This window comes from Ranitomeya variabilis, chromosome 2 (assembly GCF_051348905.1).
Source record: "Ranitomeya variabilis isolate aRanVar5 chromosome 2, aRanVar5.hap1, whole genome shotgun sequence".
In the NCBI taxonomy this organism is placed as follows: Eukaryota; Metazoa; Chordata; class Amphibia; order Anura; family Dendrobatidae; genus Ranitomeya; species Ranitomeya variabilis.
The window spans coordinates 247,114,177-247,133,782 of record NC_135233.1 but is presented as its reverse complement, the minus strand read 5'-3'; the positions used below and the strand labels follow the sequence as shown (position 1 = coordinate 247,133,782).

Sequence of the window (19,606 nt, the reverse complement as noted above, 5' to 3'; positions counted from 1 at the left end):
CCGACACAAAAGCAACAAAGAAATCACTGCTGGTACCATAGTTTATATCAAGAATCAGCGCCGTATTCAACGCATAGGTTCAAAGATGGAACCACGCTGGATTGGACCTTATTTAGTTGTGGAATCCTTGACCAAGGGACGAGTAAAACTTAAGAACAACAAAACTGGCAAGATATTAAGCAACACATACCACACCAGCAACCTAAAGATTTACCAGGATAAAGAGGCTTCTCCACCATCCGATGATGATTATTCCAGTGACTCTGCCACACAGAAAAATAAGCAAACTAAGGCTTTCAACCTACTACCAAGTTCAAGAAGGAAGTATCTTAGCACCACTCTTGGCCTTACGTTTAGTAAGGTTGTATACTGTGGATGCAGACGAGACCTTGAACAACCACGGCGTACATATAAAACCAAAGGTGATGGAAACTGCTTCTTCCGGGCCATCAGCTACATCTTGACAGGAACAGAGGACAACCATTCCCTTCTCAGAGATAAAGTCATCCACCATATGAAAACTGACTTGACAAAAAAACTACAGGACTACTTGAACCAAAATGTGAATGAATATGTGAACATCTCTGGAATCTCTCGTGATGGAGTCTGGGCAACTGATGCAGAGATCATGACCACGGTGAATCTGTTGAGTTGCGACATAATAATCTACACAAACGTCGGTGACTCCATGGATTGGTTGACATATCCTGCAAGCTTCAATCTGCAGTCAACAACTGAACATGCACTGTATCTTGAAAATAAGCACGATCATTTCAATGTTGTTATCAGTGTTTAGCTTTAAACGTTAATTTGGTAGCAAGGACATGCTAGACTAAATGTCATAATACACAGAATGACTGTTGGGCGATTTGTTGCCCCAGATAATTGCATTGCATGATAAGTGACTTATAGCTAATGAGAAATTATTGCCCCCCCTCCCACCGCTAGGTGGTGCTGGCTCTGCTTCTACAAGCTCCAACGGCACTAGCCAGGTGCCGCTCTCCTCTATGGCGCCTGGCTGTGACGTCGGCGCATGGAGAGGCAGCGCCACCTAGCGGCAGGAGGGGGACCCCGTCTACCAGGAGACGGGCAGCGGCGGTTAGCGAGGGGGGGTAATCGGGCAGCCCCCCTAAGGTAACTATAAAATGGGGGGGTATTTGTAATGCATATGCATTACAAATACCCCCCTTTACAACTACTTTTGCCATGGGCAAAAGTTTTGTATAGTGGGAGGTACTCTTTAAGAATTGTCAGTTTGGTTTCTCAATAAAATGTTGAAGCATTAAGTAATTCTTGTGTATATCACTCAATGCAAATGATTTCATTGGGGTATAATATGAGCTGAGAGGTATAAATTGGGCTAGGCAACTTTAACCCCAGATTAGTTACATAATCTGGCCTGGAGGGGTATAGTTTGGCCTAGGCTATTTTACACCCCGGGGTATAGTTTGGCCTAGGCCAGTTTATGCCCGGGTATACTCTGGCATAGACCAAATTATACCCGGGGTTAATCTGGGACAGGGTTACTTTGGCCTGTTACACCGAGGAACCCTTTTACTGGTTGCTATGGGATTTTACATGACCACTTTATCCTAGCAATGCCTTGTATATGCTTGGAAAAGGGGTTTATCTACCTTGGGGGCACCCTGCTTGCTATAGGGTTTTACATGGTGTAAGTACCTTAGATTGATCATTTGAAATCGCTTAGCAACCAGGAAAAGAGTTCCCCAGCCTCCATGCAATGCTGCGACAGTGCCCCCAAGGTAGATAAGCCCCTTTTCCAAGCGTATCCAAGGCGTTGCTAGGATAAAGTGGCCATGTAAAATCCCATAGCAACCAGTAAAAGGGTTCCCCGGCTTCCCCGCAGTGCTGTGAGGGTGCCCCCAAGGTAGATAAACCCCTTTTCCAACTGTATCCAGGGCGTTGCTAGGATAAAGTGGCCATGTAAAATCCCATAGCAACCAGTAAAAGGGATCCCCACCCACCCCGCAGTGCTGTGAGGGTGTCCTCCAAGGTAGATTAACCCCTTTTCCAAGCGTATACAAGGCGTTGCTAGGATAAATTGGTCATGTAAAATCCCATAGCAACCAGTAAAAGGGTTCCCCGGCTTCCCCGCAGTGCTGTGAGGGTGCCCCCAAGGTAGATAAACCCCTTTTCCAACCGTATCCAGGGCGTTGCTAGGATAAAGTGGCCATGTAAAATCCCATAGCAACCAGTAAAAGGGATCCCCACCCACCCCGCAGTGCTGTGAGGGTGTCCTCCAAGGTAGATTAACCCCTTTTCCAAGCGTATACAAGGCGTTGCTAGGATAAATTGGTCATGTAAAATCCCATAGCAACCAGTAAAAGGGTTCCCCGGCTTCCCCGCAGTGCTGTGAGGGTGCCCCCAAGGTAGATAAACCCCTTTTCCAACCGTATCCAGGGCGTTGCTAGGATAAAGTGGCCATGTAAAATCCCATAGCAACCAGTAAAAGGCTATAGTCTGGCCTGAGGGTATAGTGTGGCCTGTTATAGTTTGGCCTAGGCTGTTTTACATCCTTAGGTATAGTTTGGCCTAGGCCAAAATATACCCAGGGTTAAATGTAGCCTAGGCCACTTTAACCCTGGGGGGTATAATGTGGCCTGGAGGGGTATAGTTTGGCCTAGGCTATTTTACACCCCGGGGTATAGTTTGGCCTAGGCCATTTTATGCCTGGGTATAGTTTGGCCTAGGCCAGTTTATACCCCGGGGTATACTCTGGCCTAGGCCAAATTATACCCGGGGTTAATCTGGGACGGGGTTACTTTGGCCTGTTACACCGGGATAACGGTGTTTCTCTAAGGATTAGGTACACGATAGCACAATGTAAAAATAATGTAAGTCCTCCAATGGGGAAACTGTAAGTGACCTTGACTAGCAACAGCTCATACATGATCACTTTCCAGATAATGTTTTGTAAAGGGTCATTTGTCTGAGCCGATGATCATTACAGATATTGGACCACTAACTGTTCCTTGTGTGTGGTCCTTTAAAGGGTTAATCTCATGTACAAACTTTGTTAAAATTGCATATTGCTTGTAAAAAGAGGCAAATCTGAAATGTACTTGTCATTAAAAATCCTCTTCGTTCTAACGAACGGTGAGATTTTTATCTTTTATTGTTTACTGCTCACTGCCTAGGTTACTGGCCACCTCTGCAGTCTAATCAGAAGGTGGTTGAACTTTAGCAGTGCTTACAAGCACTCTTCTATTGAGATAGAAAGCGCTGCTCTCCAGCTGGCCAGAGCTTCAATGCAACTTCACTTGTCCGAAGCTACAGAGGAAAAGCTCTCTGCTTGCAGTATGGAAAAGTTCAGATCAGTGGAACGACCATGCCACTGGTGGTAACGATCAAACAGAGGCGCAACTCCCACCCCCACCAAGCACTCCTACCGAAAGAGAGACAGCATGCTTATTGGGTGCAGTGCAAAGACTTTGTTATTTCTTTATATATTTCTAGGTGGATTAATTCAGGGAAGGCATGATTTAGGCTACTTTCACACTTGCGTCGGTATGGGTCCGTCGCTAAGCATTGTGAACTTTGTGAAATGTGTGCCCGACGTGGGCAGTGGATGCAGTTTTTCAACGCATCCACTGCCCATTCTGAAGTCCAGGGAGGAGGGGGCGGAGTTTTGTGCTGACGGTTCTCCAAAACACGACGGTTCCGTTGCTCGACGGATGCGACGTGTGGCCATCCGTCGCAATCCGTCGCTAATACAAGTCTATGGGAAAAAAAACGGATCCTGCGGGCACATTTGCAGGATACGTTTTTTTCCCAAAACGACGGATTGTGACGGATGCCAGACGACGCAAGTGTGAAAGAGGCCATCGAAATTGGAAAAGCTGCTCCAAAATCGGTCACACTTTTACTAACTCTCCTCGAGCATTTAGGAGACTTCCAAAAAAAAGTAGAGACCTGCTGGACTGACGAATTGGAACATTCTGCTGCAGAAGCCTACTGGAAAACAAGTCCCCTTGAGTGTTTCCTCTGTGTGACATCAGTATGTCTCATCATCAAAGTGAGCAAAGGTGTCCAGTGAAAGGGAATGGGGCAGAAAAAAGAGTCATGATCACGAAAATTAGGTGCGTTTATGCGGAAAACTTGGTAGCACATTTCATGCCCTGTTCTTCCCAGAAGAGAACTTCTAAAATTTGGCAAGTACGATTTAAGTATTTACTAACTCAGACATCAGGAGAATTGTCAGGTCATCCTTACTGGTGTAGTATGAGAAGAAAAGCAGATATTAGAATGTCATCTCAAGTCTCTTTATCGGATTGTAATTTTTCTAGTAAATCAGATGATGTGACAGCGCACTTGTGCTTAGTCAGCAGATAGAGGCAAATATGCTGACGCAGATCATCTTTAGGAATACAAAGCACTTTTTGTTATTTTCTTGGTGAAGCAGAGAGATCTCATTATTAGGGCTCATTCCCTCTGGTGATAAAATCGGACAAATACAATCTGATTAAAAAAAAAAATCAGATTGCATTTGGACCAATGTTATTCTATCATTGTGTTCATATGCGTTTTTGCTTTTTTTCAGCTCGGATCAGATCACGATCGAACTGGAAAAAACTCGCAGCATGGTGCGATTGTAATCAGAATCCCGCAACAGAAGTCACTGAGTCACATTGTATGAAAACACAGACACCCAGATGACGAGGGCATTGGAGGAATGGGCGAGGTCGTAAGTACGGTTTAACTAAGATTTATTAAAGCAGTCCGTGTCATTATTTCAATTATAGTACTTTACTCAGCGTGTCCGTTTTCATACAATGTGACTACAGGGTTAGTAATGGGGGCGTTAACACCCCCCCCCCCAATTATCACCCCACTTGCCACCACTACGGGGCAAGTGGGAAGAGCGAGGCTAAGTGCCAGAATTGCCACATCTTAGAGATGCAGGTTTTCTGGGGTGGCTGAGAGCTGATGTTTGTAGCCTGGGGAGACCAGTATCCATGGCCCCTTCCTAGGCTATTATGTGGATGGATACCATGCTTGGCATAGGTGGTTTTCCTGTATTGGATATTTTCCTTTATTGGATGCTGCCCTTCCCGTGGTTGTTCCTTCCCGGGGAAAGGTCTGGCTATTCACTGCTTGCGTCGAGAAACACGTGATGGTGTCTCCACAGCTATCCTACATGCATTTGCATATTTCCCATAAGGGATGGGGGCAGTGTTCTGGATCACTGCGTTGAGAAACACGTGATGGTGTCTCCGCGGTGTTGGATGTTTTGGTCTCCCCGAGGCCAATCATCTGTTCCTTCACAGCCTTTTACTAGGCACTGCTCCTAATAGCCAGATTCCTACTCCACACTGATGAGGGGCAAACACCCCGAAACAGCTGTCTGTGGATGGATACCATGCTTGGCATAGGTGGTTTTCCTGTATTGGATATTTTCCTTTATTGGATGCTGCCCTTCCCGTGGTTGTTCCTTCCCCGGGAAAGGTCTGGCTGATCACTGCTTGCGTCGAGAAACACGTGATGGTGTCTCCGCAGCTATCCTACATGCGTTTTCATACAATGTGACTACAGGGTTAGTAATGGGGGCGTCAACACCCCCCCCCCCAATTATCACCCCACTTGCCACCACTACGGGGCAAGTGGGAAGAGCGAGGCTAAGTGCCAGAATTGACACATCTTAGAGATGCAGGTTTTCTGGGGTGGCTGAGAGCTGATGTTTGTAGCCTGGGGGGACCAGTATCCATGGCCCCTTCCTAGGCTATTAATATCAGACCGCAGCTGTCTGCATAGCCTTTGCTGGTTATTAATTATAGGGGGACCCCCTTTGTAATTTTTTTAGGGTTCTCCATCTTTTAGCCAGTAAAGGCTACGTATACAGCTGTGAGCTGATATTAATAGCCTGGGAAGCTCCATTGGTATTACCCCCTTCCCAGGCTATAAACATCGGACCCCAGCCATCGGCTTTCCCTCTGCTGTTTAAGATAATTGCGTGGGGGCCCATGCCATTTCTTTAACAAAAATTATCTTTTATTAATTAAATACATGTACAGTGAGCTGCACACACACTGTACTAAAGGTATTTGTATTGTCATAGGCAACTGCATATCTACCTATTCTATTTGTTTACTGTATGTAATCCATCTCTTCTATCCTGTCGGCTCCTACTGTGATTTTACAGTACACGGCAGATGAATTGCCGGCTTTTCTTCTATGTAATAAATATTATGTGTGTGTGTGTTTGTGTCTGACATATATATATCTATGCATTCTATGAATATAATTGTATATGTGTAATGGTGACCACTCTCTGCTCATTCTTCTAGACCTTTCTGCAGCTTTCGACACTGTTGACCACCATCTCCTACTGTCTAGGCTCCAGTCACTAGGCATTAAGAACACTGCTCTCTCCTGCTTCTCTTCCTATCTTTCTGACCGCTCCTTCAGTGTATCGTTCGTTGGCTCTACTTCGTCCCCTCTTCCTCTCACTGTCGTGGGGTACCTCAGGGCCCACTTCTTTTCTCCCTCTACATGGCCTCAACTGGACAGACCATCAGCAGATCTGGCTTTTAGTATCATCTTTACGCTGATGACACACAACTATACACGTCATCCCCTGACCTTACCCCCGCTGTACTACAGAACACCACTGACTGTCTGTCCGCAGTCTCCAACATCATGTCCGCACTCTATCTGAAACTCAACCTCTCCAAAACTGAACTTCTGCTCCCACCGTCTACTAACCACCCTAAATCTGACATTTCCCTCTCCGTGGGTGGCACCATAATAACGCCCCGGCAGCTGGCGCGCTGTCTGGGTGTTATGTTTGACACCGATCTCTCCTTCACATCTCATATACAATCTCTTGCCCGCTCTTGCTGCTTACACCTAAAGAACATCTATAGAATCCGTCCTTTTCTCACCATGGAAACAACAAAAACCCTCATTGTTGCCCTGATCCACTCCCACCTGGACTAATGCAATGCTCAATTAATTGGCCTCCTCTTTACTCGACTTTCCCCTCTCCAGTCTATCCTTAATGCAGCAGCCAGGGTTGTCTATCTAGCTAATAGTTACTCGGATGTGTCCGCTCTTCGCCAGTCGTTACACTGACTGCCCATTCATTATAGGATCCAATTCAAAGTACTTGTTCTCACCCACAAAGCTCTTCACAGTGCAGCATCCCCTTACATCTCTTCCCTTATTTCTGTTTATCGGCCTAGCCGACCTCTGCGCTCTGCAAATGACTTTCGACTAACCTCTGCACTAATCCTTACCTCCCACTCCTGACTCCAAGACTTCTCCCGCGCTGCGCCAATCCTCTGGAATGCTCTACCCAAAAAAATTAGGACCATTCACAATTTGCATAGTTTTATTCACGCCCTCAAAACATATTTGTTCAGAGCGGCCCATCACTTTCCCTAATAAAAAACTCTCACATGGGTTTTCATTTTGCCTCCATCACCAATAGGGGGCCCCCCTCCACTTCACAGTATATATATTGTATATCCCAGTCAGTGAAACTATTTATTTACGGTATTTGCATTGCCAGTCTAGTCTTGTCAAGGACAACGTTTTCTGTGGCACATGCCCCTATTACCAGGCTGCCTTCTTATACATTGCTCAAAAAATAAAGGGAACACTTAAACAACAGAATATAACTCCAAGTAAATCAAACTTCTGTGAAATCAAACTGTCCACTTAGGAAGCAACACTGATTGACAATCAATTTCACATGATGTTATGCAAATGGAATAGACAACAGATGGAAATTATTGGCAATTATCAAGACACCCTCAATAAAGGAGTGGTTCTGCAGGTGGGGACCATAGACCACATCTCAGTATCAATGCTTTCTAGCTGATGTTTTGGTCACTTTTCAATGTTGGTTGTGCTTTCACACTCGTGGTAGCATGAGATGGACTCTACAACACACACAAGTGGCTCAGGTAGTGCAGCTCATCCAGGATGGCACATCAATGTGAGCTGTGGCAAGAAGGTTTGCTGTGTCTGTCAGCGTAGTGTCCAGAGGCTGGAGGCGCTAACAGGAGACGGGCCAGTACACCAGGAGACGTGGAGGGGGCCGTAGGAGGGCAACAACCCAGCAGCAGGACCGCTACCTCAGCCTTTGTGCAAGGAGGGACAGGAGGAGCACTGTCAGAGCCCTGCAAAGTGACCTTCAGCAGGCCACAAATGTGCATGTGTCGGCACAAATTGTTAGAAACCAACTCCATGAGGATGGTCTGAGTGCCCGACATCCACAGATGGGGGTTGTGCTCACAGCCCAACACCGTGCAGGACGCTTGGCATTTGCCACAGAACACCAGGATTGGCAAACTCGCCACTGGCGTACTGTGATCTTCACAGATGAAAGCAGGTTCACACTGAGGACATGTGACAGACGTGACATAGTCTGGAGACACCGTGGAGAGCGATCTGCTGCCTGCAACATCCTTCAGCATGACCAGTTTGGCAGTGGGTCAGTAATTGTGTGGGGTGACATTTCTTTGGAGGGTCGCACAGCCCTACATGTGCCAGAGGTAGCCTGACTGCCATTAGGTACCGAGATAAGATCCTCAGACCCCTTGTGAGACCATATGCTGGTGCGGTTGGCCCTGGGTTCCTCCTAATGCAGGACAATGCCAGATCTCATGTGGCTGGAGTGATCCCTGATGAAGGAAAGCGTTCTTTCCGAAACGCGTAGGATTTGGTCCTCTATGCTATCCGTATCTCTTCACCGCTGTGTTTCCAGTCTGTCCTGAGGCTCCACGTGACTAGTGACGTCACATTAGGTCCTGCTCCATTCACCGCAAGGTGCACACACTGAGGAAGCAAGTGACCAGGCTTAGGAGTCATAACTACAGGACGCCGGAGATCTTCAGCACCGAAGAAGGAACATCGTCTCTTCTCCTTAACACGTGAGCTCCAACTTAAGATAACAGGCTGCGTGCACACAGCAGATTTATGACTAGGCTTAATCCGTCTGCAGCACGCAGCTCTGTCTTCTGGTATTGAAGCATTGCCACCGGCCGGGGCTGCTTCACGTATCGTAGTTCTTTCACAGCATTTTTTACTTTTTTCATGCATGTTCTAGAAAACGAGAATTATAAGCTTCCCATCCTATCGTGGAGACTTTTCTATAAGTGGGAATCATATATATACTTCTCGACTAATCAGACTCCGATCTTCCAGTGACTAGCATTCTATGCAAATAAGTCCAGCTATTTCCCTGCACAGGTTGCCATTCCTGGATACAATCTCATTATTTGGTTTCATCTATCAACACTGGTGGGTGGTTACTATAATATATGTTTTTTATTTCATATTCGTGGGTATTTATATCTATATGTATTGTCATTAGGTTGGGCAACTGCATATAAATTTCATTGATACTATTGCAAGTTGTTCTTTGGATTTAGAATCATATCATTGCACTACCATTTTATTGTATACAGTTTCTGGTTCTGTTCAAACTCTCGCAGTGTGCGCAAATTTATTTTGATCATCTTCATGTGTTATAATTGACAAAAGAGTGTTTTTTTGTCCTAATTTGCAGCCCAGCGAGTTATCACATATTAAGCGCCGCTTTAATTTTTCTGTTTTGCATGTGCCAGAGGTAGCCTGACTGCCATTAGGTACCGAGATAAGATCCTCAGACCCCTTGTGAGACCATATGCTGGTGCGGTTGGCCCTGGGTTCCTCCTAATGCAGGACAATGCCAGATCTCATGTGGCTGGAGTGTGTGAGCAGTTCCTGCAAGATGAAGGCATTGAAGCTATGGACCGGCCCTCTCGTTCCCCAGACCAGAATCCGATTGAACAAATCTGGGTCATAATGTCTCGCATCTTCCACCAAAGTCACATTGCACCACAGACTGTCCAGGAGTAAGTGGATGCTTTAGTCCAGGTCTGGGAGGAGATCCCTCAGGAGACCATCCGCCACCTCATCAGGAGCATGCCCAGGCGTTGTAGGGAGGTCATACAGGCACGTGGAGGCAACACACACACACTATTGAGCATCATTTCCATGTCTTGAGGCATTTCCACTGAAGTTGGATCAGCCTGTAATTTGATTTTCCACTTTGATTTTGAGCATCATTCCAAATCCAGACCTCCATGGGATATTAATTTTGATTTATTGATCATTTTTATGTTTTATTGTTCTCAACACATTCCACTATGTAATAAATAAAGATTTGTACCTGAAATATTTCATTCGGTGATATCTAGCATGTGGTACTTTAGTGTTCCCTTTATTTTTTTGAGCAGTGTATATCATTCTGCATGGCCTTCTGAACGTTTCCAGTGATGCCTTGAAAACACAGATCAAAGCTACCTTGAAGCCAATCTCTGCCAGATGGTTTAGTTTGGACCCATTTTGATATATTACAAAATGTGTCAATGGTACTGGATGTGGGTCCTGCAAAACAGGTTACAATAGCCTGTGTCTGGAAAATAGCATATAGCCTGCAATAAACAGCTCTGTTCTCTGCTGATGGTGTACGGAGGCTGAAGGCAGTCTATACAGAGTAAAATACAGAATGATTGAAATCAATGCAATGCCCATAAAAAAAATAATAATAATTCAGAGGTGCAGATCATACACCCGGTTTTCCACAGACATCCTTGCAGTTTTTATCTCTGTGCATTCAGGAGAGCTGATGTGGAGCTATACAGTTACACATGTTATGCATGGAATATTGAAAGGCTGCATGCCCATGATCAGGAATAGTAGCGTTTTGGATGCAGCGCATTTTTGCAGCGTCCAAAACACTGCGTTCTTATTACCAAACTTGTTTTAAGGTACATGCAGATTTACGTCATGTAATGACATTCTATTGTTGAAACTAAGCAGCGGAGACTAGTGTCTCCGTTACAGAAATTGACATGCAGCGGCTCGTAAACCTGCACCGTGGGTGATTTTCTGCTGAGCTAAATAGCAGGACAGTGGGCAGGAGATTTCTGTAAATCCCATCTGCTGTGCTTCGGCAAAAATACACCTAGTCCAAAACGCTGCTATTCCTGATTGTGGGCAAGTAGCCTAAGGGCATGGAAAGGCAGGGTGTAGCCCACCTCTTTAACCAGTTTATGACTCCTTTTGGAATATACTTTCTGAAAAACACTTTTGGCCCTTTGGGACAGATAGTAAAATACAGAAGCAAAGGGACACAACGCCAGATTTCTTCTAATCTAGCCCGTACCAACACTGATAAACTTCTGCAAAGAGTAGGAATAGAAATGCAGCTCTCATATCCTTAGAAGTAAAAGTCCTTTATTCCACACACATGGACAATGACATGGAGCCCCCGCCAGCGTAGACCCTATTGGCCCTACCTATTGAGTCCATTTCTAGTGGTGTCGCTCCACTAAATGCCGCATCAAAAACACCACCACCATGTTAAAGGCACACTTAAAGTGAAAAAGCCAAACAGGTGAGAAAGGAGAAACGGATAGCTCTCTGGGGCCTAGATACACCCCTATGCCTGTCAGTGGAGGTTGACACCCTAATTTAAATTAGCGCCCCTGCTCCTCGTCGGCTGATCCTATTAATCCCTGTAAGGCCTTATTGAAAAAAGAGGGCCAACCAGAGGGGACAGGGGAAAAGAACAAATCGCCTTAGATACTATTAGTGACACCACATCACCACTTCAAATCTATTAATACACATTAGAAACACCAAAAATAGAGATAATGTCTCAAAAAATGAAAATTCAAATAGACAGGCCCTTTAAAAATTCTGCTCCACTGAGGTGTACAGATGTTAGGGACTCATTCTAGTCCTTCTTCTATTGATATAAACCCATAGTAGTAATTACAGCTCTTATGTAGGATCCAATATCCTGTCTCTCACCATCATCCCCTGATGAAGCTCTAAAATGAGGAAGGGGGAAACACGTAGGTTTGGTTCTTGAGTAAGATTAAGATAAGTGATTACCCTTGTTTTAATGCACATTTTATTGAAAAGTTAATGCATATTTATGTAAAGTAATACAAAGGATATTGGATCCTGCAGAAGAGCTGTAATGACTACTATGCGTGCACATTAAGTGTGCCTTTAACACGATGGTGTTGTTTTTGAGGTGGCATTCAGTGAAGTAACACCACTACAAATGGACTCTATAATTTTGTAATTTCATGTTTATCTGTGTGGTGTTATTATTTTGATTTTTAAGAGGGCTTTAATAAAGAAGCATTTTAGAGGGGTGATGTCACAGGTCACCTCCTCCTGTATAATTACTCATAACACCTCTATATACAGTAGATAACACAGGATCCTCAATCACAATAGTTGATGTCACAAATCACCTTCTCCTCCTGTACAATGACTGATAACACCTCTATATACAGTAGATAAGTTCCATAATTCACAATAGGTGATGTCACAGCTCACCTCCTCCTCCTGTACAATGACTGATAACATACAGTAGATAACACAGGATCCACCATTCACAATAGGTGATGTCACAGCTCACCTCCTCCTGTACAATGACTGATAACATACAGTAGATAACACAGGATCCACCATTCACAATAGGTGATAGACAGCACACCTCCTCCTCCTGTACAATGACTGATAACATACAGTAGATAACACAGGATCCACCATTCACAATAGGTGATGTCATAGCTCACCTCCTCCTCCTGTACAATGACTGATAACATACAGTAGATAACACAGGATCCACCATTCACAATAGTTGATGTCACAGGCACAGCTCACCTCCTCCTGTACAATGACAGATAACACCTCTATATACAGTTGATCACACAGGATCCACCATTCACAATAGGTGATGTCACAGCTCACCTCCTCCTGTACAATGACTGATAACATCTCTATATACAGTTGATAACACAGGATCTACCATTCACAATAGGTGATATCACATCTCACCTCCTCCTCCTGTACAATGACTGATAACACCTCTATATACAGTAGATCACACAGGATCCACCATTCACAATAGTTGATGTCACAGCTCACCTCCTCCCCCTCCTGTACAATGACTAAACACCTCTACGTACAGTTAATAACACAGGATCCTTAATCACAATCTTTGACTAGATTAGCGCATGTTCAGATAATGCTTGGATTAGTTCTATATTAGTCCATTGCTACTAATGTCCATATGAAGAGCAGGATGTATAAGTCTAGTATTAGATCTAAAATTGCAAGATTTTCTATTTTTTTTTAATAAAGATTGTGACATGAAAAATAACTACTCACATTTAACATAACATCATTTGAACAATAGGTCAATACTTAACATATATAACTGTGCTCGAACAGCATAAAAAGTAATCCCTTAAAGTAATGTTTTGATATTAATAATTCACTTTGAACCGAGGGTGATCTGATAACAACCCTAGAAGAGAAGAAAAGCAGAATGTTCCTGGCAGCATTTATGAAAGCCGTACCTAATGGAGATTCAGTGTAAATATGGATCACTAATAAGGTGATAAACATGACCTCTACAGAGTATTATCCGCCTCAACCTGGCACCGAACATAGGGCTCACTAGGCCCATAGCTGTTTCTGAAGACCTGCAACTATGGCACTAATAATTGAGCAGAATTACTTATCACTTCTCTCTTAATTACTGTGCTCCTATCTCTTACTCCCTGCCAAATGTTACAACAAGACAGGAGGATAGTAAGGAAGTTTAGAGTATGGGGGAGAACATTGGAAAAATCTGTTGCGAATCCACCTGTGCAGTAAATTGCACGCTGGCGTTACGCAGATTTAAATGGTCGCTTTCATTTCAACAACAGTCATTTCAAGACACTTTTACATCTAAAAACGAGACAAATTTATCAAAATAATTTGCAACACACTTTGACAAACTGGGAGCAAATAACAACAGAAGCAAAACAGAATTAGAAAAATTCCCTGCATGATACATTCACCTTACAGTGTTTTAAGGAAAAAAATTCAGATTTTTTTTTTTTACGCACAATACTATATGGACAAATGTTTGCTCGCAGTCAATAAGGATTTATGAAACATAATACAAACATTGCATTTTGTGGCTATTTTTATATTTTTAGCTTATTTTATTATACATCATTCATTTGTCTATGAATTTCTGCATAGAAATTTTTTTTTAAAAAAAATGCATAAAATTCACATCATATTTTACAAGCATCGATTTTAAAAAGTCACAAAAAGAAGTTTAAAATAGTCTCAGAAAGTACAATACTGCCCAATTCTTATGGCTGCAAGCTAATAATCCCAGTAGGTTACTGGCTTGCTGACCCTACAGTAGCATTGTCTCACCTTTTCTTTTGCATACTCCTGGTTTTCTGCACATAAAGCCACAGCTCCAAGGCTATAGGAAGCAAAAGGACCTTAGGACGTGGCCCACAGTAAACAATCCGACACACTGCCTTTTCCCCGAGGCTTAAGCTGGATCCGACACGTTCTACATCTGATTCAGGCATTTTAGAGAAATTTCGCCTTATGTTAAGTAAAGAGCAGTTTTCCTAATGACTTCTTCAGCAGCACGCACAATCAGATCTATGGGTCTGTAAATTTACATGACATTTCTTCCAAAATTTCTAAATAAAAAAAAAGAAGTGATCATTGATCGTTGAGGACTCTTTAGTCTCCCTCGCTCTCTCTTAGCAGGCGCGCAGGAAGTCTGCCCCCCAGTTGACTGCAGACATGAATACTTTCTCCCTCATTAACTGGAGGGGACGGTGAACAGCGGAGACTGATGAAGGGACAAATCAAGTCTCTACGTACAGAATATTTTCATTTCTTGCAGAGATTGGTTTTTCCTTTCACCAACCAAGCTAGGCCTCCCATCAAAGTATTCCAACCCCGTCACAAATTTGTGTTGATCCTCTGTGGCATCCTCCACCTCAGCTGTAAGAAGATATACCCCGCTCTGGTCGAGGCTTCCTATAGCGGTTTGTTCCAGTTTAATGTTGACAGCTGATGGGGCTTAGTATTTTCACAAGGCAAGGTTGCTGCTTTCAGCATCACTTTCCAAAAAACTTGTGGGTCTCCTTTAGTCTTCTGCAACTGATTTTTTCCTCTCCTTTTTAAAGTAATTAGGACCCTACCGGCTACCAGAGAGAAGCACAGACATGGCCGTTCACCCACAGCATACTGGGCTCGTCTAGCTGTAAAGAGCAGAATCCGCTCTGATCCTTCAAATCTCTGATATCAGAGAGGATCTATGCAAGGCTGAACATATGTTGTCATTAAAAAGCGAACCTCAAATGCATCTGGAACGATGGGTCACAATCAAACCGCCTGTCATTTTCACACAATGGGTTTCTGGAGTTTTCAGCACCGCTGTACCTACCCTGCATTCAGGACTGCGCTCTATAAACGCTGCCTTATATAAAGACTACCAAGTCACCAGCTAGTGAAAAGGTCTGTCCATACAGGAGAATCGTAAGCTGTTTTTTTGTGTATTTTAGTTTAGGTCATAAAACCTGCCAGTTCTTTGAGGGATCAAAAGATAGCTACCTACTCAAGTCGTCTAGGTACTGTTACACTAAACGACTTACCAACAATCACGACCAGCGATACGACCTGGCCGTGATCGTTGGTAAGTCGTTGTGTGGTCGCTGGGGAGCTGTCACACAGACAGCTCTCTCCAGCGACCAACGATCAGGGAAACGACTTCGGCATCGTTGAAACTGTCTTCAACGATGCCGAAGTCCCCCTGCAGCACCCGGGTAAACATCGGGTTACTAAGTGCAGGGCCGCGCTTAGTAACCCGATATTTACCCTGGTTACCATTGTAAAAGTAAAAAAAAAAAAAAACACTGCATACTCACATTCTGATGTCTGTCACGTCCCCCGCCGGCGTCCACAGGGTTAGAACTGCTTTCGGCAAGAGCGCTGCTAATATGCACGCGCTGCTGCCGAGAGCTTCCCTGCACTGAATGTGTCAGCGCCGGCAGTAACAGCGGTGACGTCACCGCTGTACTCTGCTTTACGGCCGGCGCTGACACAGTCAGTGCAGGGAAGCTCTCGGCAGCAGCGCATGCATATTAGCAGCGCTCTTGCCGAAAGCAGTGTTAACCCTGTGGACGCCAGGGGACATGACAGACATCAGAATGTGAGTATGTACTGTTTATTTTTTTACTTTTACAATGGTAACCAGGGTAAATATCGGGTTACTGAGCACGGCCCTGCGCTTAGTAACCCGATATTTACCCTGGTTACAAGTGAACACATCGCTGGATCGGCGTCACACACGCCGATCCAGTGATGACAGCGGGTGATCAGCGACCAAAAAAAGGTCCTGATCATTCCCATCGACCAACGATCTCCCAGCAGGGGCCTGATCGTTGGTCGCTGTCACACATAACGAGATCGTTAGCGGGATCGTTGCTACGTCACCAAAAGCGTGACGTTGCAACGATATCGTTAACGATATCGTTATGTGTGACTCAGCCTTAAGGAGAGGACAGGTTAGAAAGGGAGGAAGAAGCAGAAACACAAACATCATGCTGCTGCTTTCTTGTGTTTTTTTCTCCCTCTAGTGCTGGATTCACAGCTACAGAGCTCACACATGTCCACTTTAAAGTTATTTATAATATTACAAAGTTTTCTCCCTGAGCTAGTAATGGCCAGCATAGTTAGAAGGCTCATAGTCAGGCCATTATCTGAATGCATTAATGTGCCCACAATATGGCCATTAGGATAATGGATAAGGCCTCAATGATCACTATCGCTTCAACAAATTTTGCGTAAATCAATAGTATAAGCAAAAAAAAAAAAAAAAAAACAACAATGCTACTGTCTCTGCTTATAACTTCTTCTCTGCTCTCTGCCTTCTGAATGCATTCATTTATTCTGAAATACAGCTAAAATCCATCTGGATTAAAACAACACGAACTGTCAAATCACTAAGGGATCAAATTACAGCTACCTATTGAATCCTATTGAGAAAGAATGGTGTAGGAGGAGGAAGGAGCAGAGAGGGAGAGAAAGGCACAGACATACTATAAAGCAGCAGCATGGTCTGTGTAAGGCTAGTTTCAGACTTGCGTTCTTCCTCAGTGAAGCCCCGCCCACTGCCACACCTCTTCCTTCAGCACCGCCTACGTCTGCATGCGTCCTGCGTACCCTACCTTTAACATTGGGTATGCAGGCCATGAGGATGTATGCGGATACCTCCGCATGCGTCGTCTTGACGCTGCGCTGACCTGCGTCGAAGGCAACATGTTGCATTTTGTTGCGGTCAACGCAACGTGAAAACGAAGCATGCGGAGGTATCCGCATACATCCGCATGGCCTGAGTACCCAATATTGAAGATAGGGTACGCAGGACGCATGCAGACGTAGGTGGAGCTGAAGGAAAAGGCATGGCAATGGGCGGGGCTTCACGGAGGAAGAAGGCTTTCATCCGCAGCTCTGCCAAACGCTAGTGTGAAACTAGCCTAAATGTTTTATCTCAATCCCGTGCTGGATTCACAGGTACACAGTTCGCACATTTTCACTTTAAAAGTATTTATAACATCACTAAGTGTTATTCCTGAGTTTGCACTGGCCAGCATAGTTGGATTGCACCACAAATCTAGCAGTATGATTTTAAGACTGTTCCACTGACATCCATTGGGTGCTGCATTACCAGATATTTTGGATTAATTCTATTGGATGGGTATAAAAAAAGAATATACAGTAAATCTCACTTCTGGATCAAGAGAAACTTCAAAAACAAGTTGTATCATATATTCTGTTTGTGTGTGCATTATAAAAAGCGCAAACAAGGATGTATTAGGCCATGTTCACACTTTGCGGTTTTTACTGCGGATCCGCGGCGATTTTGATGCTGCGGGTCCGCAGCAGTTTCCATAGCGTTTACATTAACATGTAAACCCTATGGAAACCGCAAACCGCTGTGCACATGCTGCGGGAAAAACTGCGCAGAAACGCAGTGGTTTAAAACCCGCAGCATGTCACCTTTGTGCAGAATCGCAGCGATTCTGCACCCATAGAAATGCATGGAACTGCTTACTTCCCGCATGGGGCTGTGCCCACGTTGCGGGAAGTAAGCGGATAATGTGCGGGTGGTACCCGGGGTGGAGGGGAGGGGACTCTCCTCCAGGCCCTGGGAAGCATAAATAGTGTAAAAAAAAAGAATTAAAATAAAAAATGATGTTATACTCACCTCTTAGCGCTGCCCGCGGCCGTCCGGTCTTCGGTTTGCTGTGCGAGCAGGACCTGTGGTGACGTCGCGGTCACATGACCGTGATGACGCCTCGGTCACATGACCGTGACGTCACGAAGGTCCTTCTCGGCACAGCATCTTTGGAACCGGACCGCCGGGTGCAGCGCCCAGGAGATCTGGACATCGGAGGGTGAGTATAACCAATTTTTATTATTTTTATCATTACTATTGATGCTGCATATTGCTGCATATGCAGCATCAATAGTACAGGAGTAATCCCGCAGCGGAAACCGCGGAACAAACCGCGATAAATCTGCAGGGATAACCGCAGCGGTTTTGCCCTGCAGATTTATCAATTCCGCTGCGGGATAAACCTGCAGAGCACACCGCAAAGTGTGAACATGGCCTTACAGGTTTCATAGTTTGTTTGTTTTTTCTAAGGTTAAAAGCAGTCATAAGTACATTGAGTTTAACCTATAACCTAACATGTTGATTCATGGGACGACAAAAAAAAAAAAAAAAACACAAGGCAAAAGCCAGTTGCCTCATTTTAGAGGAAAATTCCTTCCTGACTCCACATATGGCAATCAGACTAGTTCCCTGGATCAACGTCCGATCGCAGAATTTAGTGCCCTCTATATGTATGTAAATCAGGAAAATGGAGGAATAAGTCAGAATAGCCAACATTTTCCAGAAAGCTCCTGTGCACATGATTTGTGTGTAATCTATCTTATCAAACCCATTTCAGCAGGAAATCATATTCACATTATAAAACCCATTATATTTAATTGTAGGTGTACTTAAATGAGAAGACCCATCAGGTGGTGAAGGAAAGAGGATATAACAGGTACATCAGGGATAGGGGAAATTCATCCGCTCTGCATACAACAGCTGTGCAAACTTTCATCTGGTAACACAAATCACCAAGGGAATGTCCATTATTCTACCCCACATTGTTTTTAGGTCCAACATTCTCTGCAGATTTATTTTTTAAATGTATTATAGTGGTTGAAGGTTTAATTGTTCTGATACAGAGCTCAAAATACATGTTGAAAATACATGATCATACAAGTGCAATACAGAAGTGTGGAGTTATGAATTAATCCAGAATTGAACCAGAAGGGAAATAAAGGTAACTGGATACATAGTCACAGTAAACAATGTTTCTGTTTGTTTTCACTCTCATCCCTATAATGCTTCACGTTCTACTAACCCTCTAATCCCTATACCTATTAAGGAACTGGTTCATCTCTCCCTCCGTCCTCCCCAACCATCTCGCTTCCTCCTCAGAACTTTTCCTCAACATACAATCCTCTGTCTCCAAACACAGACAGCCTCCTCATGCCCTCTCCTTCTCCCACCTGTCACTTTCTCTGCTGCTCCTCACTGCAGGTGATATTTCTCCAAATCCTGGTCCTCCTCACCACATCCCCACAGTCACTTCTACCTCCCATCCACGCACTATCACAACTTTCCGTAACCTCTCTAACC

At 44.3% G+C, this 19,606-nt stretch overlaps 1 protein-coding gene and 1 long non-coding RNA gene across 6 annotated transcripts in view; one reads left to right on the top strand and one right to left on the bottom strand.

Moving 5' to 3' along the window:
- The window catches only part of GPSM1 (G protein signaling modulator 1), a 347,209-nt gene that overhangs the window by 214,917 nt on the left and 112,686 nt on the right, over positions 1-19,606 (bottom strand). Inside the window, exon 1 of one of the 5 annotated variants that reach the window (XM_077284462.1) lies at positions 14,257-14,547. The exons of the other annotated variants lie outside the window; for them this stretch is intronic. Coding sequence (XP_077140577.1) covers positions 14,257-14,420 — 164 coding nt within the window. The 5' untranslated portion in view covers positions 14,421-14,547. Of the gene's footprint in view, positions 1-14,256; positions 14,548-19,606 lie in introns of those variants that run through there. 5 annotated transcript variants of the gene reach the window in all.
- Positions 4,597-18,953, top strand: LOC143805299 (uncharacterized). Its single transcript, XR_013221221.1, has 3 exons — positions 4,597-4,705; positions 15,033-15,363; positions 18,910-18,953. It is a non-coding gene; the product is annotated as an uncharacterized LOC143805299 (long non-coding RNA).